Source organism: Phyllobates terribilis, unplaced genomic scaffold (genome assembly GCF_046119375.1).
Source record: "Phyllobates terribilis strain yellow unplaced genomic scaffold, ASM4611937v1 Scaffold_5__5_contigs__length_657084704, whole genome shotgun sequence".
Taxonomy (NCBI): Eukaryota; Metazoa; Chordata; class Amphibia; order Anura; family Dendrobatidae; genus Phyllobates; species Phyllobates terribilis.
In genome coordinates this window covers 363,544,646-363,570,920 of record NW_027362765.1, presented here as the reverse complement: position 1 = coordinate 363,570,920, position 26,275 = coordinate 363,544,646, and the positions used below count along the sequence as shown (strand labels likewise).

The window sequence follows — 26,275 nt, the reverse complement described above, 5'->3', positions numbered from 1 at the left end:
AAATGATATGATATGACCACCGAGTTACATGTGTCTGCACTTTTCCACTCCCATGCCTTTTTCAAATCTTTATAGGTGAAAATCTGAGAAAGGATAAAGGGGTCATCCAGTGTTTTACAATTGATGGCTAATCCTTACAACTGGCCATCAGTATTAACTCTCTGGGATGAAAGTTATTGTTGTGTTGTGTCTGCTGCTGGTCTAGATTACATGTGACAGGAGGGGGTAATACCAAAGTCTCTGAAGTCCGGGATTGGGAATGGTTAACATGGGAGACACAGGTTCGGAATTTCAGCTGGAATGGTGGTCCTGGGTCCTGGACTGGAGAGTTATCATGCTGGGGCAGTCCATGAAGTACAGTTGGAGGGATGCCAATGGGTCTCCAATGTCTAGGATTGGATAGGGTTAACTAGTCAGGGCAGGTCTTGGTGTAAAGTTCTTTTGTGGATTAGAGGGGTGGGGGTGAGATCAGGGTCTTTGGTGTCCTGGACTGGGAATGGTTAATCCAGAGGGGCATGTCCAGGAGTACAGTCAGGAGGAGTCAGCAGGTCCCCGTCATGTTTGTTTTGACAGCCCACCCTCCCTGTCTCTCAGCCCTGGAGTGGATGTGAGCCGCAGCCGTCGGGGGATTTGCTGCTGCCGCTGCTGAATGCTATTGGCAGCCATGAGTCAGGCCAGGGACCCCCGAGAGCAAGAACAGCCCGGGGGAGCCACCCGCCCTCAGCTGGGACACAAGTAAGTCCTGGGGTGACCGGTCAGGGCTGAATGTGCTGCTGCACAAGTCACTGACCAGCCTGAGGGAGGGCAGGAATTCCGGGGATAAGATACATTGTATCCGAGCACTGGCACCGGCCGGGTTATTAATGGTTTCCGACCCCCAAACACGTGCTGAGCAGCAAGATGCCCCCTGTACAAAGTAACAGAATCACAGCTGAGAGAATGTACCATGTCAGAATCAAGAGGGTGAGAGTGTATACAATGTCACAATCACAGCCAGTGTATATACAGTAGAGAGTGAGTATATATATATATATATATATATATATATATATATATATATATATATATATATACGATGTCACAATCACAGCCAGTGTATATACAACGTCACACAATCACATGTATATACAACAGAGAGTATATATATATATATATATATATATATATATATATATATATATATATAGTCAGAGGGTGAGTGTATATATATCACAAGCAAAGGGTGAGAGTATATACAATGTCACAATCACAACCAGTGTATATACAATGTCACAATCACAACCAGTGTATATACAATGTCACAATCACAGCCAGTGTATATACAATGTCACAATCACATGTATATACAACAGAGAGTATATATATATATATATATATATATATAGTCAGAGTCAGAGGGTGAGTGTATATATATCACAAGCAAAGGGTGAGAGTATATACAATGTCACAATCACAGCGAGTGTATATACAGTAGAGCGTGAGTGTATATATATAATGTCAGAATCAGAGGGTGAGTGTATATATATCACAGAGGGTGAGAGTATATACAATGTCACAATCACAGCGAGTACAATAGAGAGTGAGTGTATATATAATGCCAGAATCAGAGAGTGAGTGTACAAATAATATCACAAGCAGAGAGTGAGTGTATATACAATGTAAATACAGTGTACTTATGATTATGTATTTATGTAGTCATAATCAGAGGGTGAGTGTATATAAAATGCCAGAAGCAGAATGTGAGTGAATATTCACTGTCACAATCAGAGGGTGACTATATATATAAGTGTACATATTGTGTCACAATCACAAAATGAATGTATATACAATGCCACAATAAGAGGGTGAGTGTATATACAATTCCAGAACTAGAGGGTAAGTGTATATATAAGTGTATATACAATGTCACAATCAGAGGGTGAGTGTATATATGTGTGTACATATGGTGTTACAATCATGGGATGAGGGTATATAAAGTGTTAAAATCAGAGAGTTAGTGTATATACAATGTTTCATTTAGAATCAAGGTTAGGACATGTGGGTGAATGGATATAAGATTTCACTACTGGTGTCAGGGTGCCTGCATTATGTATACAATGTAACAATCACAGCGTTAGTGTAAACAATGTTAAATTCAATTCAGGGGTTTGATACAATGTCAAAGCCGTCAAGTGTTTATACAGTGTTATAATCACAGTCAGTGTAAGTGTATATACAGTGTCAGAATCCCAATCATGGTAAAACTATTTACAATGTCACTGCCAAAGTCAAAGTGAATGTAAATATATTGTCACAACTAGAATCAGGCTGAAGGTATACAATGTCACAATCAGAGTCATAATGAGTATAGATACAGAGTCAGGGTGAGTGTATATACAGTCTCACAGAGTCAGTATATACTACCGTCACCTGTGGGCAGGTGTCAGTTAATCTTCAGACCATCCATCTATAACTAGATAGAAGGATGTGATATAATTTCTTGCTTTACAGTAATGATGTATAATATAAAGCAATAATTGCAGCAATGCCAACAATATCACACAACCCCCAATGACCAGTATTCCTATTGTGCCTCATGGTAATCTATTATTATTACAGTCTAAATTACTAATCAATCAAAAGTCATCAACATGTTTTTATTTCCATTGTTAAAAACAAAAAAAAAAAAAACAAAAACCGTTAAGACAGGAGAGGGATTTAGATTAAGAACAGCTGAGACACAAGTCAACTGTTGGACACTGTTATTAGAAAGAAAGATATACAAATTACCTAGAATATGATGTGACAATTAAAGTGTAAATCAGCCTGGAAATGGCCTCAGTGTGCGCAATACATTGTACTTTGATCTAAACATGAGTAGAATAAAGATCACCATAAAACTAAATGATGATTGTTAAAGAGATGATGAGAAAAGTTTCAGATGAATCATTTGGGTTATTTGATGTCCAAAAAATACCGGGTTATCATACTGTTTCATCAGTGGTCTCACATTCATGACTGGCTTTATATTTCTATTGCTCATGACTTATTACAAGTTACAACGATTGTATTTCATGAGCTTTGTAGAACACAAGAATGATATTTGTAACAGTGAGAAAAAGTTTCACTTAGAAAATAATCCCCAATCACTTTGCAATATTAGCCACTTTGATGGTTGACACCCTAAGGCTGTGTGCCCACGTAGCATTTTTCAAGCGTATATGCTGCGGAATTTCCGCAGCGTAAACGCTTGAAAAACGCATGTATATCCGCACCCCATGGTCCCCAATGGGATTCCGCAAGTTCTATGCACATGCTGCGGATTTTTCCGCAGCGTTTATGCCGCGTTCAAAAATCCGCAGCATGTCATTTAATTTTGCGTTTCCGCAAGCGGAATTGCCTTTGTCCAATGCATAAAAAACGCAAGGCAATTCCGCATGTGGAAAACGCGCGAAAAATGCGCGATAAACGCGTGCGGAATTCCGCATGCGTTTTTCCGGGAGAGGACTTGCATTTATGCAGCAGAAATTTTCTGCTTCATAAATGCAACGTGGGCACATAGCCTAAGAGCATGTTCACATGTTGCAAATTTGCCTTGGATTTTCTGTCTAGATTTGTAAGCGGAAAATCTGCAGAGTATAAATCCTATCAAAACGCTGTAAAAAAAAAAAGTCATACAGAAAGTGACATATGGTGCGGGTTTTAAATCCTTGGCATGGCAATTGATTCATTGGAATTTTATTCTGGATTTTACATTTTTGCAAAGCATAGGATGGAATCCACAGCAAATCCCCATCAAAATTCACATGTAAATCGCGCAGAATCTGCAGGTGTGAACATATCCTAATAGTGAAATATTATTGTTCGTAAGATTGGTCTGAATCAAACTGATCCATATTTGACAACTTAATAAAAATGTAATTTTATAATGTCAATTGCTGATTACAGAGATGAATGGAAGATTATTTCTAAATGTCTACATTTCCGTTCCTTTGAATCCACATTGGGTCTATCAATATGAAAAATGAAATAAGGGATGTCTGGGTCCTCCCTAAAAGCAGATGTTGGGAGAAAAAAATATTGTCTATGTTGGACTTCAGCATACCCAATTCTCACAAAAGATAAGCCAATGTCAAAAGGGTCTGGAGGGGACAAAAGGGTCTTTGTGGTCACCGAGGTATTGGGAGAAGACAGAGGGGTCTGGAGGAGACGGAGGCGGTAGCAATGGCTTCCATCATGTAGAAAACACATGCAGTCACGGCCTAGCATAGCATGCATGTCCATGGGAAAGTTGGGAGAAATAGCTATCAGCTGAACTAGTTTGGCTAACATTTATCTGAGGTTTATGGGGAGCTGAAAACCTTGGAGGACAACCATTAAACACTCCTGGAGAAGTAATGCACCTCCATGATATATTCACTCGATTTTACATATTTTGCTGTGTTACGTATCTGACATAAATGACGTTTAATAATAAGACCTGAGTTTGATACTTTGGGATACAGAAGAGTAATAATAAAATAAGTGTTACTTTCCATCATCCGCAACAAATTTTATTTCATATTATTCACTTGTTGGTTGTGATGAGATTATTATTATTATTATTATTCACAGACTTTTGTCAGAACATGTTATGATTGATGATGCTAATATGTGGCGAGGACAGGCTAACCACTACCTCATTCTCATAAGAATAGTTGTTCCCAATGAATGAAATTAAAAGTGATTTATTAAAGCTAAAATCAACAACTACATAAATCAGCCTATCTATATTATTGTGCAGTATCATCGTGGACATCTCGGGCCATAAGACGTTATTTCGTATATCACTGTAACTAAGGATAAATTTCCCCATTTGCAGGTCTTTGGTGGATATGATGGTTCTGGCCACGCTAATATTGTAACATGTAGCGATTTCAACATGTCCTCCTTTGGCTCTGAAATGTGATCGTGTTATTTTGAAACTGCGCTGCATAACTTTCCGTCTGTTGCCATGTTGAGCCAGCGTTATGCCCTTACTACTTCATAAGTCGTTAATTCACTGGAAGTTCAAAAAATGTCGCTTCCTATTTTTTTCATTAGATGACCTCTTACCTGAATCATGCATTTTACTGACTTATTTATTCAACATTTTATATTTTTACGTAATTTAACATTTTAAGTCAGATTTTTACGTTCATCGCGCTGTGTGAATCTGGAAGTTTTAAAACTCCTATTTTTCTTAAACACGATTGTCGCAAATATTGTTATTTCGTAATTTATTTAAACTGATTGTTAAAATGTAACTATTGCAATGTAACTCATGTAAAACCTTTTGTATTAAATGGAGTCCTTTACTATTGAAAAAGTTTTAATGCGGCTGCTGCTGATATAATAAAAAACATAAATAGTAATGACCGTAAAGGATTTGAAATACGTTTTTTAAAATATTTTTTTTAGCTCAATAATCATTTCAGTGTACACTTAATATCCAGTAAATTACACCACAGTGAAGTTTTTATTACATGATTAAAGGCAGCGAGTGTTGGAGGTGATCTATAAAGTGACTTCAAAATGTTAGCAACTGGCGTTCCGCTTTGTAGCGTGTCATAAAAAAACCTTTGAATCAAGGACACACGACGTTTACTTCCTGTAGTACAGTGGTTACATAAAGTCTGACACGCAACGCTAAGTCCGGGCATCGATTTTTTTATTTTTTTTAATGTTAAGTGAAAAAAAAAAAATTAAAATGCATTTATTTAAAGTCACCAATAAAAATTATTTTTAATTTAGTTATTTTTTTTTTTTTTTTAGAAAATAGCGGCTAAGAGTGTGAAATCATATAGATACCTGCAACGCACATACAACTGTTACTGCTATATACGTTCAGGTTTTATTGTCGTAGAGTATTTTTTAGATTGTTTACATTGTGCACGATGGGAACGTAACCGACCCGGGTGAGAACTCGCCTCACATATGACACCTAATACACAAACGCTTTTTTTCTAGCAGGTATTTTTATGAGTTTGGTATGGTAATTTATTGCAATTAGATAGCTAAGCTGCTATTATTTCTGTACTAAAAACCAAAGTGGATATAAAGAGTAGAAAAGTTTAAGCACTTACATTATTCTTCAATCCACCCTTGGCTTTTGGGGGGAAAAAAACAAAAACAAGCTTCCTTATAAACTGCAAGTTTGAATCCAACTTTGTTTTTGTTGCTAATGTAAAGTAGTATAGTGATTTGAACTAGTAATCACTATTCAATTCATAAAAAGGACAATTCAAAATACAATTTACAATTTAAGAAAAAAAAGTTTCTAAATGTAAAAAGGTTTCCAAAATAAAATAATAATTACTTTCTACAAATAAAGTCTTAGATTCTGAATTTTATAATATAGCAATTTGTAACATACATTATATTTTTATTTAATTAGTATTTTTTTTTTTTATTAGTGGATGTGGTGTAGTATATACATCTGTATGTAGACAAACTGAAAAGTTATTACTAGACCAAACTGTGTAATATACAAAACATGAAAATGTTTTTTTTTTTTCCTATTAGTTTTAGGTCACGGTGCTAGTTGTTGTACGTTTATTTTTTTTTTTTCCAGTATTTTATTACCTTTCATAAAGGTTGAAAATTCCCTTCTGTAAACCTTTCCTAGTAAGTAATACTCCCAGGTCGTGGATGAATGTTGCTTATTATAGACATTTGGAGGGATTTTCCATCGTACACATAGGACGATGGTTGCTGAGAACAGATCCATCGTGAGATATCTACAAAATAGATTTTTTTTTATTCTGCCGCTTTGTTTTTTAGTTGGGAATGCTCTTAGTATAAAATGGGTACGAAGACCTGGCAGCGTTGACTGAAGTATGCCAGCTGTGTTTAGAATGGGATAAAAGGTTTAAAAGCCAATCAAACATCTCAGCGTTACTGTCACATGAAAGGAAAGTTCTGCCCTGTAAGTGCTGGGCAATGAGTTTAGCGAGTTTAAGTCTTATGGCATCTCTGGAAAATGAAGAATATTTTCCCGCCGGGCTGCAGTTATATTAATTTCAGAATAGTTCCAGACATAAGAAGGGTTAGTCTGATATATATAAAGAAAGATGGGAGGGTGCACCACAAATAAGAGAAATAAATAGTATAGGGTGCTACATCATGTAGAAGGGCAAAGCATGTATAAAGAAAGGGAAAGTACTAGATAGAGATGTGCACACCTAAAATATGTAATGCAAAAAAGTCTATTGAACAGCGAGACAAGAATAAAACTACAGAGAATGATATACACAGAATATCCCTAGAAAATTCTACACGTATGATAAAGTGAAATCCTTGAGCATTTTAGAGGAAAGTCCAAGTCTCAGAGATCTCTGCTTGCTCATCACCAGGAAACTACAACTTCTAGCATTGCCAACAGCTGGAAAGCCACTTGTAGAGTCCGATCACACATTGTAAAATGCATCTGCAGGCTGCGGACGGATTCCCTGGATCCTGCACCGCGTTCCTCAGCAGTTGTGGAGTAGATTAAATTCCAATATTATATTGAGGAATTGACAGTAATTATTATCATATACCGATATATAACTTCAAAGCAGCAAATCACTGACTTTCTGCGCTTTCATTTTCAACACTGATGAATTGTACTTGTGATTGCAGCTTTTTTTTTTTTTTTTTTGTAAATATGACGGTGGCAATTACCACATACTGACAAATGTCAGAAAGCGAAAATTGGATTGTTCTTCAGTGAGTTACAGGTTCACAAGAAGCGCTCAAAATAAGGAAATCTTTATTATATACAGTACAGACCAAAAGTAGGTGGACAGAAAGTGTAATAAGGTTATGAAGGGGGAGATTCATCAAACACTAAATTGCAGCCGTCTGTCTGGATCATCCTCCAATAAACCATGAATTAGACGTGGACGATCAGCTTCCACCCAATAGATTTCAGGATTCTCATGATAGAAGCTCGTGAAATTCCCAATTCCAGAGAGGCTCTTCTGGTGACTTTTTTGGACTCTGAAGAAATGTTTCAGCAACAAGTTGTTTATTATTTTCTGTACAGACTGTTTTGGGTCGAGCAGTTTTTGGAGCATTAAGGATTGAGCCAGTGGCATTGAATCTGTCACGAATGTGGTAAATGGTTTGTCTCTTTGGGGCTTGAGTACCAAATGTTTCAACCCAATTTGCTCTAACGGTTTCAGCATTTTGAGATTTCCAATACTCTGTTAAAATCCATTTTCTTTGATCTGTATTTAAATTATTTGCCATTATGTGTTATCTGAATTATCTGAAAAGAAAACAGATTTGGGGGAGATCTATCTGTGAAAACTAGATCTGTGAAACTGGCTCAGTTGCCCTTAGCAACCAATCAGATTCCACCTTTCATTTTCCAAAGAGTCTGTGAGGAATGAAAAGTGGAATCTGATTGGTTGCTAAGGGCAACTGAGCCAGTTTCACTTTACACCATGTTTGATAAATCTCCCCCTTCATAACCTTATTACACTTTCTGTCCACCTATTTTTGGACCACCCTGTATATATTTTTTTGTATTTGATCACTGTAGTCTGTGTTGGGTCTGGATGGTTCTGGTAGGAACTTACTTGACCCATTAATGAGTTCTGGCAGATATGTGCAGCACAGTAATATAACACTTTTAAGTGTTTCATTTCCATCTAGAAAATGATGAGATGAGATGATGCCACAAGAACTTGTAGTTTCCATTTAGCCCTCATGGAATATTGGTTGTGTACAGAATGTTGCATGAAATCGGTAAAAAATTGAATATTGATGAATATTCGTTAATTGAGATTTGTCTGTTTCTGGAAGTATTTGTGCATAGACCATTACTCGGATACATATTGTCATTATGATTATCAGAATTGTAATGTAAGAATTGACTTCGGTTTCTCTTCTTCCGTCACATTTCCTACGACTTGTTGCAAAGACATTGGAAGGAAATTTATTACAGACCTGATTCTATCATTTTCTAAATGGACACATTTTGGCATAAAAGGCACCAGCTTTGACATCGGAGGTCTTCCCGAGCGACACAGAGATACATTTTTTGTGCCATATAACTACTAGGTTATAAATTATGTTTATTATGTAGCTTTAGTTTGGAGCTTCGTTCATACAAGGAGGAAACATGAATCTAGGTATAATAATAGTGTTATTAATGAAGTATATAATTCCACACATACCGTATACACTACAAGATATTAATGTTCCAAAAAACGGATCAGACTAGTGCATGCTGCGATTTTTTACATGTGGACCAGCAGTCTGTGTGCAAAAATGTAAAATGTTCTTGCAAGCTACACCATTGACTCTCAATGCTCAGCATGCTGTCTGAATGCTATCCGCCTTGCGTGTAGATGTATAAAACGCTTGTCTGAACGAGCCCTTATATAGACAGCGCGGTGGCTCAGTGGTTAGCACTTTAGCTTTGCAGCGCTGGGGTCCTGTGTTCAAATCTGCAAGGAGTTTGTATGTTCTCCCTGTGTTTGCGTGGGTTTCCTCTGGGTTCTCCAGTTATCTCCCACTCTCCGAAGACTGATAGGGAATGTAGATTGTGAGCCCCAACGGGGACAGTGATGATATCTGTAAAGAGCTGTGGAATTAATGGCGCTATATAAGTGAGTAAAATAAATATATAAATCTAGTGCTCGCAAAGAGTGAAGCAATCACTCTTAATAATAAGAGGCAGAGAATAAATGTGATACAGGAAATACTTTTAATCTCATTTCTGCCTGGTGATTAGAAGCAGCGGGGGATTAGTTGCTATGGGATATAGCTGTTTGTTATGTCTTGTCTCAGCAGTAATGAGACGTGATAGATATTGTTATGTGCGGGGGGGTAACCGATCTGTTGGAGGATGTCATTAGCGATCTGCCATGTTTCTATCAACTCTCTCCTAAAGCTAAGTTGCCGTCAGCCGGTTCTGTCTTCCTTCTCTCATGTTTGGGAGGTGAGTTTGTCATGATCTCTCTACATATGTATATATATATATATATATATATATATATATATATATACATACATATATATATATATATATATATATATATATATATATATATATATATATATATATATGGGTCTATAATGCAGTTGTAGCAGTTTGCACCTGTTCATATTGGCTTGGTTGTGTTTTTTGCGTGTCCTTATAATGGTGCGGTCAGGACAGGTGATGACGTTCTTTCATCTCTCCGTACCCGGCGTTCTCACACTGAGAGGCTCCGGCTGGATCAAGGGGAGGCAGTTTTTGTAGAAGTGATCTTACGCTGCTCGAACCTTTCCATGGTGCAGTAATATTCCGTTTAACCAGAAAACTGACTCATTTTTTTGCTCATTTAAACGTCAGGAGCCAAATATAGAAAACTGAAAGATATATTTCATTCTAACCTAGACTTTCACTACACATTAACCTGAATGGCTGCTCTTCTGTTACCTTCTTTTCTCCTTGTAATACTGAGATATATTTTGGGAGATTTGTTCATTCACAGCTTTTTATAGATTTTACCAAAAATATCTTATAGAAAGAATCTGTTGATGGATTCTATTTTTTGGTCTTAGGATTCTATTAGTCTCCATTCTTACTATTTCTATTATTGTTTCTATCACACGATATGAATGACAGGTCACAATCAAACACTTCTAAGGCTTGATTCACATGACTATTAATCATTTACAGTTTCCTATGTTACAGAATTGCAATGTGTCCTTAATAATTGGATGTTATTCTGTGTCTCCGTATGGCATCCTATTTTTTTCATCCGTAGACTTGAAGGGGTGATTCTCATCTGATTTTTGGAGGATATTAGGCACGCTGCGTTTTTTTTCACATGCAGATTCAGTTAGTGAAACACATCGTTCATCTGCACGGCCCAATGAATAGCATTGGTCATAGAGCCATCCGTTTTTTTTATCAGATAGCAATCGGCCCGAAAATGCAGTCACATGCACGAGCCCTAATAGTGTTACATAGGTTACAAGGTAAAAAAATTACTATGTATTTTTAATACTATATTTTTTATACTAATTTATATTCTATAAATTACTATATATACATATATATATATATATATATATATTATATATATATATATATATAGTAATAACTTGGATAATTAAATGTAATAAACCGAGATTGCATCTAAAGGGGGCTCTCAAATATTTTTACAATGGTTAAAACTTAAAAAAAAAAATAAAAGAAGCCATATTCACCCTAATTTTATATTAATAATATTAATCTTTTTATTTATATAGCGCCAGCATATTCCACAGCGCTTTTACAGTTCAGACAATTTCCGGACATTATGGGCACTGTCCCCATCGGGGCTCACAATCTACATTCCCTATCAGTCTTTGGAGTGTAGGAGGAAACCGGAGAACCCAGAGGAAACCCACGCAAACACGGGGAGAACATACAAACTCCTTGTTGCTTTTTGCCTTCTGGTCCTGTTCTCACACATCAGAAATTGCCTCCATTGTTGCTTAGCCAATCCCTGGCTGCAGCGCTAACTGGGCCAACTTCCGGTGTGTCAAGGACGAGACCAGAAAGAATACAGCAGTGGGAACCAGACAGTTTTGGGACCGGAGTTGTGGGCGATCGCCGAGGGCGAGTATGGCTTTGTCATTTTTAAACAGTATGTGCATTTTAAAATTATTTTTCACTCCCTAGAAAATTCCTTTAAAAAAACCTTCCAAACAATGGTAGTTCAGGTTTCGCTTAGGTTAAAAAAATCCACCTTCCTCTTCCAGATCCCGGTACGGATGGGTCATCTTACTTGCTAGAGGATTAACGTGTAGTAGTGAATTCCGGCACCCTCCTCGCATTCTTTCATGTATATGCCACATGTCACTAAATGATCCATAATTAGCCCTCGTAATCCTCAGTAATACTCGGCAGGAAATGTATTCTGCTCGGTGTGTGAGGGGGATTAACCCATTAGCCCAGGTATCAAGAGGGGCTACTCCATTAGTGTGAAGGCTTCATTATTGACACCACTGAAGAGCGATGAACACCTCCTGTCCCTCGAGACAAAGTGAAATCTAAAGTTACTGTTGTTTCATTCTCCTACAATTCAGCCTTACTTTTACACATTCTGTCGACCCCTCTTCTCCTCTTTGCATTTACATGACAGACATTTGATGGATATTAGATTTATTATTTCAATAGTGATCATTGATGATAACTAATTAATAAGTGAAATATTTTTACGTACGTCAGATAAATGTCTAATAATTACACTATGATTCGCTCAGCGTCCAGCTGAGAGGATGAAGCCAGAGATAAACTGGCAGACTATGAAAAAAATAATCCAGCAAAGTGTCATCTAGTCCTCATGCAATATAATGTTAATTCCAAAGTTTTATAATCCATGACACAAACAACAGTCAAACAATTTACAAATTCCATAACCTGGAGTCCATAGAAAGGGGTCTGGGTGTTTACCAATGATTTTAATCATTTGGAATAAAAAGTTACATTGAATCAGAACTGTATTATCCTCTTTTCCCCGTCATGTTCTTACTAGATTATGATTTTTTTCTAGGGTTTTTCATTACTTATCTGCTTATGACAAGTTAGTTTTTTTGTGAGAAAGCGGTTTTCCACTAAGATCTGCTCTTTCTTCATAATCGGGCATGTAGATTAGAAGCCAATGATAGAGGAGTAATAACTTTTAGTTGCCTTATTGTAACGTATTTACATTGCCTTGTCTGATCCTGAAGTCATCCTCTCTTCTACCCCTTCTATGATGGCAGCCTGTATTCTGTCTTTTCAGCAGAAGATACCTAATGAAAATCCTGAAGCACTTTAACTTGAAAAAAAAAAAGTTACAAAATTATGTTAAAAAAAATCAATGAAAATTGTGGTAGGTTGTATCATATATTTATCAGACAGTAAAGAGATATCTTGAGCTGCTTGAAGGGAATCACCAGTACATTTTCTGGATCTTTTTTAATTTTTTTTGTAATGTTTTTAGAGTTTGTTCACACGTTGCATTTTTGCCGCAGAGAAAAATAAAGAACCGGCAAAGTGAATGAGATTTCTGATATTTCATGGACAAATACATGAAAAAAAAGCATGCATTTTTTCAGAAAAATCTGCTGTAAATACTAACCATGTGCACATATCCTTACAGCTATTGTGGTGGTATTTTCATTTCCACGTAATACTGAGTTTGGCTTTGTCTACTTATTGAAAGGCCAGAAGTCATCTCAATAGTATTAATGCACAGAAATAGAAAAGACACCATCTAAAACAGGGTTCCCCAACTCCAGTCCTCAAGGCCCACCAACAGATCAGGTTTTCAGGATTTCCATAGTATTGCACAGGTGATGGAATTATTGCCTGTGCAATACTAAGTAAATCCTGAAAACATGGCCTGTTGGTGGGCCTTGAGGACTGGAGTTGGGGAACGCTGATCTAAAACACTTACAGTGGGTATGGAAAGTATTCAGACCCCTTTACATTCTTCACTCTTTGTTTCATTGCAGCCATTTGGTAAATTCTAAAAAGTTCATTTTTTTCTCATTAAAGTCCACTCTGCACCCCATCTTGACTGAAAAAAATAGAAATGTAGAAATTGTTGCAAATTTATTAAAAAAGAAAAACTGAAATATCACATGGTCATAAGTATTCAGACCCTTTGCTCAGTATTGAGTAGAAGCCCCCTTTTGAGCTAGTACAGCCATGAGTCTTCTTGGGAATGATGCAACAAGTTTTTCACACCTGGATTTGGGGGTCCTCGGCCATTCTTCTTTGCAGATCCTCTCCAGTTCCGTCAGGTTGGATGGTGAACGTTGGTGGACAGACATTTTTAGATCTCTCCAGAGATGCTCAATTGGGTTTAGGTCAGGGCTCTGGCTGGGACAGTCAAGAATGGTCACAGAGTTGTTCTGAAGCCACTCCTTTGTTATTTTAGCTGTGTGTTTAGGGTCATTGTCTTGTTGGAAGGTGAACCTTCGGCCAAGTCTGAGGACCAGAACACTCTGGAAGAGGTTTTCATCCAGGATATCTCTGTACTTGGCCGCATTAATGTTTCCTTCAATTGCAACCAGTCGTCCTGTCCCTACAGTTGAAAAACACCCCCATAGCATGATGCTGCCACCACCATGTTTCACTGTTGGGATTGTATTGGGCAGATGATGAGCAGTGCCTGGTTTTCTCCACACATACCGCTTAGAATTATCACCAAAAAGCTCTATCTTCATCTCATCAGACCAGAGAATCTTGTTTCTCATAGTCTGGGAGCCCTTCATGTGTTTTTGAGCAAACTCTACGTGGGCTTTCATATGTCTTGCACTGAGTAGAGGCTTCCATCGGGCCACTCTGCCATAAAGGCCCGACTGGTGGAGGGCTGCAGTGATAGTTGACTTTATGGAACTTTCTCCCATCTCCCTACTGCATCTCTGGAGCTCAGCCACAGTGATCTTGGGGTTCTTCTTTACCTCTCTCACCAAGGCTCTTCTCCCACTATTGCTCAGTTTGGCTGGATGGCCAAGTCTAGGAAGACTTCTGGTGGTCCCAAACTTCTTCCATTTAAGGATTATGGAGGTCACTATGCTCTTAGGAACCTTGAGTACTGCAGAAATTCTTTTGTAACCTTGGCCAGATCTGTGGCTTGCCACAATTCTGTCTCTAAGCTCCTTGAGCTCATGATTCTCATGTGGTCTGACATGCACTGTGAGCTGTGAGGTCTTATATAGACAGGTGTGTGCCTTTCCAAATCAAGTCCTATCAGTTTAATTAAACACAGCTGGACTCCAATGAAGGAGTAGAACCATCTCAAGGAGGATCACAAGGAAATGGACAGCATGTGACCTAAATATGAGTGTCTGAGCAAAGGGTCTGAATACTTATAACCATGTGATATTTCAGTTTTTCTTTTTTAATAAATTTGAAACAATTTCTACATTTCTGTTTTTTTCAGCCAAGATGGGGTGCAGAGTGTACTTTAATGAGAAAAAAAAAATGAACTTTTTAGAATTTACCAAATGGCTGCAATGCAACAAAGAGTGAAAAATTTAAAGGGGTCTGAATACTTTCCGTATCCACTGTAAACATGCACAAAGTGCATACACCTCAGCAGGAATCTACTTGTAATCTACTAAAATGAAAATGTACATATAATAAACAGAGCCACATATTAGGAAATACATGACATTAACATACTATAAAACTCTTTATAATAGAGTCCTGAGCAAAATAAGCAGTATCAAGGTGCTAAATAAAGAAACATAGCCCCAATAGATAAAGTGTTATCTTCTGAGAAAAGGAACACCAACAACCCTTGATGAAGCTGTAAACAGTGATGGCGAAACAGTCTAAAGTTCACCAAAGACATTAGACTAATGTCGGCCGATTCCACCATTAACAAAGGGTTCAGCCAACAGTCTAATGTGCGTGGGAGCACCTGACAACTGATTGTCAACAGACTTAAGGATCCAGCAGTCTGATTTTGGACTGCCAACACTTTTGTTCTGTCTGAGATAAGCCATAGCCAGATATATACCTAGAAATGTCTCTCTTGTAGAGAACACAGGAGCGCTTGACCAACGAGTATTCCTGTGTATGGGAAAGACGACAAGAAGGCTGCCCGGACAAACGATTGGCCAAACAATCGTTTGGCCGACAGCCATCTAATGTGTATTGGGGGCTTAAAGGCGTTTTCCTATGAACAAAGTACATTTTAATCATTAGATCTTGTAATACAAATAAGTTCCACAATTGGATGTTTAAAAAAAAATGTTCCTGTGCCGAGATAATCTTATGCATGTGCACCTGCTATGTACTGTGTAATGACTATGACCAATTCACCTCTCCCCCCTGTTACATTTGTAATTGTGTATTTTTTCCTGAACTCATGTGATTTTTTTTTTGTTCAGAATAGTCACTATTTTTTAAGACATAAAAATCTTTTTCCACAAAATAATTTGATCAAATTGCCATTTAAAAAAAAAAAATGGTTTTATGGTTTCACGTACAGGTGCATCTCACTAAATTAGAATATCATCAAAAAGTTAATTTATTTAAGTTCTTCAATACAAAAAGTGAAACTCATATATTATATAGAGTCATTACACACAGAGGGATCTATTATATAGAGTCATTACACACAGAGGGATCTATTATATAGAGTCATTACACACAGAGGGATCTATTATATAGAGTCATTACACGCAGAGCGATCTATTATATAGAGTCATTACACAGAGGGATCTATTATATAGAGTCATTACACACAGAGGGATCTATTATATAGAGTCATTACACAGAGTGATCTATTATATAGAGTCATTACATACAGAGTGATCTATTATATAGGGTCATTACACACAGAGGGATCTATTATATAGAGTCATTACACACAGAGGGATCTATTATATAGAGTCATTACACGCAGAGCGATCTATTATATAGAGTCATTACACAGAGGGATCTATTATATAGAGTCATTACACACAGAGGGATCTATTATATAGAGTCATTACACAGAGTGATCTATTATATAGAGTCATTACATACAGAGTGATCTATTAAATAGGGTCATTACACACAGAGGGATCTATTATATAGAGTCATTACACACAGAGGGATCTATTATATAGAGTCATTACACACAGAGGGATCTATTATATAGAGTCATTACACACAGAGGGATCTATTATATAGTCATTACACACAGAGGGATCTATTATATAGAGTCATTACACACAGAGGGATCTATTATATAGAGTCATTACACACAGAGGGATCTATTATATAGAGTCATTACACAGAGTGATCTATTATATAGAGTCATTACACACAGAGTGATCTATTATATAGGGTCATTACACACAGAGGGATCTATTATACAGAGTCATTACACACAGAGGGATCTATTATATAGAGTCATTACACACAGAGCGATCTATTATATAGAGTCATTACACACAGAGCGATCTATTATATAGAGTCATTACACACAGAGGGATCTATTATATAGAGTCATTACACACAGAGGGATCTATTATATAGAGTCATTACACACAGAGAGATCTATTATATAGAGTCATTACACACAGAGGGATCTATTATCTAGAGTCATTACACACAGAGGGATCTATTATATAGAGTCATTACACACAGAGGGATCTATTATATAGAGTCATTACACACAGATGGATCTATTATATAGAGTCATTACACAGAGGGATCTATTATATAGAGTCATTACACACAGAGGGATCTATTATATAGAGTCATTACACACAGAGAGATCTATTATATAGAGTCATTACACACAGAGGGATCTATTATATAGAGTCATTACACACAGAGTGATCTATTATATAGAGTCATTACACACACAGGGATCTATTATATAGAGTCATTACAAAGAGAGTGATCTATTTCAAGTGTTTATTTCTCTTAATGTTGATGATTATGGCTTACAGCCAATGAAAACACAGAAGTCATTATCTCAGTAAATTAAAATAATTAACAAAAAACACCTGAAAAGGCTTCCTAAGCATTTAAAAAGGTCCCTTAGTCTGTTTCAGTAGGCTCCACAATTATGGGGAAGACTGCTGACTTGACAGATGTCCAGAAGGCAGTCATTGACACACTCCACAAGGTCCCAGAGTCTGGAGGAAGAGTGGAGAGGCCACAATCCAAGCTGCTTGAGGTCTAGTGTGAAGGGTCCACAATCAGTGATGGTTTGGGGGGCCATGTCATCTGCTGGTGGAGGTCCACTGTGTTTTATCAAGACTAAAGTCAGCGCAGCCGTCTACCAGGACATTTTACAGCACTTCATGCTTCCCTCTGCCGACAAGCTTTATGGAGATGGAAATGTCATTCTCCAGCAGGACTTGGCCCCTGTCCACACGGCCAAAAGTACCAATACCTGGTTTACACACAACAGTATCACTGTGCTTGATTGGACGCAAATTCGCCTGACCTTAACCCCATAGAGAATCTGTTATACAGAATCTATGGGGTATTGTCAAGAGGAAGATGAGACCCCAGAGCCAACAATGCAGACGAGCTGAAGGCTGCTATCAAAGCCACCTGGGCTTCCATAACCCCTCAGCAGGGCCACAGTCTGATCCCTCCATGCCACAGGCTGATCCCTCCATGCCACATTGCCGCATTGATGCAGTAATTGATGCAAAAGGAGCCCGACCAAGTATTGAGGCATTTACTGAACAGACATTTCTGATTTTAAAATCATTTTTCAAGCTGTTGTTATAAAGTATTCTAATTTACTGAGATAATGACTTTTGTGTTTTCATTGGCTGTAAGCCATAATCATCAACATTAACAGAAATAAACACTTGGAATAGATCCCTCTGCGTGTAATGACTCTATATAATAGATCCCTCTGTGTGTAATGACTCTATATAATAGATCCCTCTGTGTGTAATGACTCTATATAATATATCACTCTGTGTGTAATGACTCTATATAATAGATCCCTCTGTGTGTAATGACTATATAATAGATCCCTCTGTGTGTAATGACTCTATATAATAGATCCCTCTGTGTGTAATGACTCTATATAATAGATCCCTCTGTGTGTAATGACTCTATAGAATAGATCACTCTGCGTGTAATGACTCTATATAATAGATCACTCTGCGTGTAATGACTCTATATAATAGATCCCTCTGTGTGTAATGACTCTATATAATAGATCCCTCTGTGTGTAATGACTCTATATAATAGATCCCTCTGTGTATAATGACTCTATATAATAGATCCCTCTGTGTGTAATGACTCTATATAATAGATCCCTCTGTGTGTAATGACTCTATATAATAGATCCCTCTGTGTGTAATGACTCTATATAATAGATCCCTCTGTGTGTAATGACTCTATATAACAGATCCCTCTGTGTGTAATGACTCTATATAATAGATCCCTCTGTGTGTAATGACTCTATATAATAGATCCCTCTGTGTGTAATGACTCAATATAATAGATCCCTCTGTGTGTAATGACTCTATATAATAGATCCCTCTGTGTGTAATGACTCTATATAATAGATACCTCTGTGTGTAATGACTCTATATAATAGATCCCTCTGTGCGTAATGACTCTATATAATAGATCCCTCTGTGTGTAATGACTCTATATAATAGATCCCTCTGTGTGTAATGACTCTATATAATAGATCCCTCTGTGTGTAATGACTCTATATAATAGATCCCTCTGTGTGTAATGACTCTATATAATAGATCCCTCTGTGCGTAATGACTCTATATAATAGATCCCTCTGTGTGTAATGACTCTATATAATAGATCCCTCTGTGTGTAATGACTCTATATAATAGATCCCTCTGTGTGTAATGACTCTATATAATAGATCTCTCTGCGTGTAATGACTCTATATAATAGATCGCTCTGCGTGTAATGACTCTATATAATAGATCCCTCTGTGTGTAATGACTCTATATAATAGATTGCTCTGTGTGTAATGACTCTATATAATAGATCCCTCTGTGTGTAATGACTCTATATAATAGATCCCTCTGTGTGTAATGACTCTATATAATAGATCACTCTGTGTGTAATGACTCTGTATAATATATGAGTTTCACTTTTTGTATTGAAGAACTGAAATAAATTGACTTTTTAATGATATTCTATTTAGTGAGATGCATCTGTATGTCTTGCATTGGTGATCTGTGTTCATGCTTCTGTGGTGGAAGCAAAGCTGAAATTTGGGATCCTGAAAAATGCAGCGAAAACGCAGCAAAACCTGCTGTTTGTAAGCCGCTTCTTTACTGCTAAGAGAGCAGGTTTTGACTGCAGAAAATAACGCAGCAAAATGCAATGTGTGAACATAGCTTTGGTGAGCAGGGACAGCGCTGAGCAGGGATGCCGCTGGGCAGGGACAACACTGATCAGGGAGGACACTGAGCAGGGACGATGCTGAGTAGAGAAGACGCTGAGCAGGGACAGTGCTGAGCAGGGATGACACTGAGCATGGATGACACTGAGCAGGGACGGTGCTGAGCAGGAAAAGCGCTGAGCAGGGACGGCGCTGAGCAGGGACGACGCAGGGCAGGGACAACACTGATCAGGGAGGACACTGAGCAGAGACGAAGCTGAGTAGAGAAGGCGCTGAGCAGGGACAACGCTAAGCTGGGATGACTCTGAGCAGGTACAGTGCTGAGCAGGGACGGCGCTGAGCAGGGACGGCGCTGAGCAGGGACAGTGCTGAACAGGGACAGTGCTGAACAGGGACGGCGCTGAGCAGGGACGCTGTTGAGCAAGGATGCTGTTGAGCAGGGACGCTGCTGAGCAAGGACGGCCTGAGCAGGGATGGCCTGAGCAGGGACGGCGCTGAACAGGGACGGTGATGAGCAGGGACAAAGCTGAGCAGGGAAGGCGTTGAGCAGGGAAGGCGTTGAGCAGGGACAAAGCTGAGCAGGGAAGGCGTTGAGCAGGGAAGGCGCTGAGCAGGGAAGGCGTTGAGCAGGGAAGGCGTTGAGCAGGGAAGGCGCTGAGCAGGGAAGGCGTTGAGCAGGGAAGGCGCTGGGCAGGGAAAGCGCTGAGCAGGGAAGGCGCTTAACAGGTAAGGCGTTGAGCCGGGACGGCGCTGAGCCGGGACAACGCTGAGCCGGGACAACGCTGAGCCGGGACAACGCTGAACCGGGACAACGCTGAGCAGGGACAACGCTGAGCTGGGAGGGCACTGTGCCAGTCATCTGCCAGCGTTATCCACAGTAATGTTCTTTGTGAGTAAAGGCAGATTACTTATTAGAAATGTTCCCGGGCTGGCGTCATTGTTACCTGACACGGAGGTTTGTGGAGGCTGGAATGGAATTCGTCACATCTGTGGCTCGGCCATCACTTCGCTGACAGTCATTTTACTGTAATGTTGTGTTTGAGATTTTCTGGATTCCTTGCTGGTTTGTTCACTTGCACAGAATCTCAGGGATATAAGACCCTGCAACTGCAAATATCAAACAGAAAACCTCAGGGGAATACACTTTAGTGTAAGTGATTTTAAAGGAACACTAAAACCTGTAGTCCATTTTCTGTCCAGTTTCATGTAACCTAGTGTTCTCTGTTATCAGCTACTTCAGACAAAGGAGAGGCTGAATTACAGGGATTACGTACAAATTGCTACAGGTCACAAATCTATAGTGCAGGCATCCTCCAGAATTAACTATATCCATACGTGTCACTGATATCAGCCGTTCCTCTTATAACACTCCAGCACCTTTTCATTTTTTATTTAAATTATTTTATTCACTTTGCACAATTATTTTAATCTAAAATTAATTTTTTGGACTTTATTGAAAATAGTTTATCCCCTTCACGACCATCTGATTTTCCTTTTTTTTTTTTGCACTTTTGTTTTTCCTTACCCTTGTGCCCACGATGAACTTTTGGTGCATTTTTCATGCTCCGTGTCAAAAACACAGCGTCTTATAGTTCTAGTGAAGTGGAGGGGATTTATAGAAATCTCATGTCCACTGCGCTTGTTAACGCCGTGTAAACTGACCAAATTTGTTTGTTTTTATTTATTTTTCTATAATTTTTATTTTAACCCCTTCATAGCCCATGACAAATATATTTTTCATTGAAATTTCTCTGTGCGGAATTTCCCCATAGACTAATATTAGATGCGGAAATTCCGCAAGTATAAAACGCATATGCATTTTAAGTTCGTTTCCACTGCAGAAACGCATAAAAAATGCATGTAATCCGCATCAATAAGGTTTTTTTCATAGACAATTAGCAGGAAGTTTCAAAAACAAAGCAGCTTTATTTAAAGAGTGACACCGCAACAAGAGACAAAAACCACAGCGTCAAAAACGCGATAAAAACGCAAGTTAAAATACCGCACACAAAAACGCAAGTAACCTCATTTAAAAAATAGGTGACAAAAATTCGGTAACATCAAAAACTCAACAAAAGCTCCTCGTGGGAACATAGCCTAAGAGCCACAACTTTAACATTTTTCCATTCACGTTGCCATATGAGGGCCTGTTTTTTTTGGTGGGACATAATTCACTTTACCATATAGTGTATTGAAAGACCAGAAAAAAAAAAAACAAAGTGAAGTGAAATCTTGAAAAAAGAATTTGTAACTTACATATACCTAGCAACTAGTGATGAGCGAGCGTGCTCGTTTAACCTTTTCACTGAGCATGCTCGGGTGCTTGCCGAGTATCTTCGGCGAGCTCGTAGATTATGTTCGAGTCCCTGCGTCTGCATGGGTTACGGCTGTAAGACAGCGTCAACACATGTGAGGATTCCCTAACAAACAGGCAATTCCTGCATGTTTTCAGGCTGTCTTAAAGCTGTGACCCATGCAGACGCAGGGACTCGAACATAATATACGAGCACGCCGAAGATACTCGGTAAGCACCTGAGCGCGCTCGGTGAAAGGGTTAAACAAGCACGCCAGCTCATCACTACTGGCAACACGATTCTCCAGGTCACTGCCAACACAGCAATACCAAACTTGTAAATGTATCTTATATTTTAGTGATTAAAAAAATGTTAATCTTTGAAAAAAAAAAATAAATAAAGTTTGTGTCACTTTTCTCTGAGAGGCAGAACTTTCTTTTTCTGTTGTGTGGACCGTATTTGCATGTTGACCTAATGTCTTTATTGATCCCATTTAGTCCTCGTTCAGACATGATGTATCTGTGATTTTCAAGGACAGAACACCTACCCATTAGCTATTCACATGTCTGTTTTTCTGCGGACCGTGTGTCTGCAAAAAATCAGAGGCATATCCATTTTTTTATCCGCACCACAGATGAAAATTACCCATGCAAGTCTGTGAGTCCATGAAAATCATGGAGAGCTTCGTAAAACCTCTTCAATGTTGCTGTCAATCACTGACTGCAGCTTTTAAGCGCTGTGATCTGGCCTGGGTGTTCGTTTGGGCGACTATCAAACCCCCTACGATGTGATTGTGGGGAGCCAATGGGCTGCTATTACAACCAGGGATCGGCTAAAGCTTCCCCATCCCGATCATTTGATCTCTTCTATGACGTCCAGCCTGTGGTCATTTTTACTGTACAGAGCAATATTGCTTTATTACTGTATATAATAGAAGTGATCATGTGATCGTATGCCCAAGTACTAACAAATAAAGTAAAAAGGAAAGGGGAAAAGTTTAAAATAGAAGATGTAAAAATTCAAATCACTCTCTTTTTCAAAGTTAACAATCAGGAAAAAAAAACCACACACATATTTGGTGTCACCGTGTTTGTAAAAGTCCAATCTATCAAAATATAAAAGTAATTGACCCAAACTGCAAAAATTGTAAAGAGAAAAAATACATAAATGTCAGAATTGTGGCTTTTGGCACCAGCAGGTATTATGGGGGGCTCAGTTCCTTAGCCTGCTCTATTCCCCCTTTGCTCCTATGTGACGTACATTTTTGTTGTCCCCTCAAAAAAACCTTGATTTTTTTGTTTTTTTTCCTCTTCTCCGGTTTAAATTTGTTTGCAAAGGGGTTAATAGAGATGTATGAAAAAAGTATAAAATGTTGCTGTAGTATAATATTAAGGAACTGGCTCTGCATGAACCTATGACATAAACTTTGGTAATACTTTGGTAATACGTTTTTCCTCATGTAAATGACATCATTTTGTTATTTGACACGGCGCTTATGGTGTTACAGCAAATAAACTTAGTAACTAAATTAGCTTAAAAGAAAAAAAAAAAAAAAACACTAAAAAAGACAGTTAAAAATAATCCGCTACATTTTAGAAGTCACAGCTTCGCTCAAGGTCAACGTTTCACGCCCTTACAGATTTAATGTTCAACTTTGGTAAATGGAAGTTCGAGGTTTCTTAATGCGACAGAACATGAATGTGCCCGTAATGCCGCCAAGGTAGCGACATGTACGGTCAGCAAATGTGAGAGGAAACCGAAGCGCAATATACAGTACGATTTGCAAAACTTCTAGCTTGTGAAACGTTTCCTTGCAATTTTCGGTAAAACCTTCAGATGGTCGCGGAGACCACACAGCAAGTTTAAAGCTTAATCCGGACAATTTAATAGGAAGGATTTGGGAGCTGTAGACTGAGGTTAACAATTCGGGTTTTAGTTCTCCGTAGCGACTATATTATAAAAGAGGAGGAACTTCAGCTGCCGCGCACTTTATAATAACCTGCAGAGGAATGAACAGTCCCCTGTGTATTATCTATATGTGTGCGGGTGATGAGTGTTGCTGCAAAATGGAAACAGTCGTAGAGATATGGCGATTCAAAGCAATGCTGGGACACATGGATAAAAAGAGTCTAATTTTGCCAACAGTTCTCTTTTAGCAGACATGACGCTAACCAGATGCCACGGACGCATTACACTTTATATATTGGAGCTCGTTCACTGATCCCAGGAAGGAGAAACGTAAAATGTTCCAAGTTTGACTTTTTTTTCTCCTAATGAAAAATCAGTCTACAAAGAATGACTGGTCTGATCTTGATGGCAGAAAATGTTGGATGCACTTTGTAAATATTGGTGCCTGTTTGTGACTTATCAAAACACGATTCCAAACTGTGAACTGTCCGGAAATCATCTTAACTCCATATCTTCTATCTGTATGGAGAGTACGGTAAGAAATGATCAGCCCCCCGGAAGAAAAGAAAACTTAAGTGTTGAAGCAAAGAGTGTGCAGTAACTGATAAGGTCAAAGTTGACAAAGTTTATTTTGTTTGTTACCATTCTGAAAAGGAAAAAAGTTGCAATTGTCGAATTTACAAATTATAATATTTACCCACATGTAGTATTCATTTATACCTGATTATTTTATAGAAAAGTTAAAAAGTTGCATCAAAAATTAAGCTAAATTGAGTGTCAAAATTGACAACACTCATACAAAAATAAAAGGAGCTGAAAACGTAATTAAAGTTGTAAATTAAACTATTGCCTAATTTATTAAAGGGAAATGTTAAAAATTAGTGGCACAGCTATACGGCCGCTTACAGAGAGACATTTCCTAATGCACCAGAGCTGTGCACCTTTTGATACATTTCTAGCAATTCTCATAATAAATTAGCACAAAATCACCATTAATAAAACCTTGGGTAATTGTCTATTCTTCATTTCCCCACATTGAGTATCAGTGTGCCCGGTGCGGTGTTGTTGAGGTTGGTCTTTGTCATTCTGGTGGGATAATTACATTGTTGGATTTTGGTGGGTTTCTATTTTTTTTTTTAATCAATCTATTAAATATTGTAATATTTCAAATGCCACACGCAATATGACGTTATTATGTGCGGGCTGCCAGCTGTCCCAGGAGGAAAGGCATGTAGCTACAAAAATATCAGATAGAGGTAAAGTGATCCAGATTTTAGGGCAAACAGGCTAGAGAACGGGAGCCCCCTTAATTCGGGGTCACAAACTGGGTCTGTTAGTATTTTATTGCTGTTCTATGAGAAACTCCCTGCATCTGTTTCCATTCAGACACAGGAGGAGCAGATGGGCAGAAACTTCAGTTTTATACATCGATCCCCTCCATGATTCATTCGATCTTTATTAGTGAAGGAGGTTGAAAATTATGTATCCCACCATGTCGGGAATACACAAAGCCTAATTTACAGATTATTATAAGAATTTACTAAGGATTAACTCAAAGACTAGACTCTGTTTGCTGCGTATTCTTACTCTAGATTGGTATTGTGCAGCTTTTACATAGGCAAAAACAGTGTACAAGTCCTATATGGACAGACGCTCGCTGAGGAGGGAGGATTTTATTACACTAAGGGATCAAAGTCACAAATTTGGGACTGACAGAAAAATGTTTTTAACTAAATTTACTATGAAAACAGCAGTAAACATTTAATTTTTGTTCGAAACTTACACTTCACATAGGAATGGCGCATTTCATAAAGAACTAAAACAATATAATAAACAGATGCAACAAAAATTGCAACATTTAATCTATTTTTCTAGTGTTGCACAAATCATCTTGCCAAAGATTCAAACAATTGATGTGATTTTATATTTATCCATAATTTGGAGGAAATTTAGCTTTTTTTCCTCTCTGTGATATACAACATGTGAATTACTACAGTGGTCGCCCTCTTTATAGCTATGACTTTTAATTCAGTGGACTGGCCGTATTTTGCAGGTTTTCTTCGGCTCAGACTCGTTGCTGGAATGGACTAGTTCGGCTAACATTACGTAGCGTCTAGCATCTGACATATTGCATCCGCGGCTGTGACTGGCAGGATTGCATAGCGGGTGATTAGTTTCAGGCCACTCAGTTCTGGACATCATCAGGACTGAGCGACAGGTGCAGTTTTGGTAGTGGTTTTATGTCCCAAAGAAAAGCTGGGT

At 38.2% G+C, this 26,275-nt stretch overlaps 1 protein-coding gene across 1 annotated transcript in view; it reads left to right on the top strand.

Moving 5' to 3' along the window:
* Nucleotides 1-568: 568 nt before the first annotated feature.
* Nucleotides 569-26,275, top strand: part of RBM20 (RNA binding motif protein 20) — a 368,759-nt gene continuing 343,052 nt past the window's right edge. Inside the window, exon 1 of the mRNA XM_073684737.1 lies at nt 569-735. Coding sequence (XP_073540838.1) covers nt 650-735 — 86 coding nt within the window. The 5' untranslated portion in view covers nt 569-649. The remainder of the gene's footprint in view (nt 736-26,275) is intronic.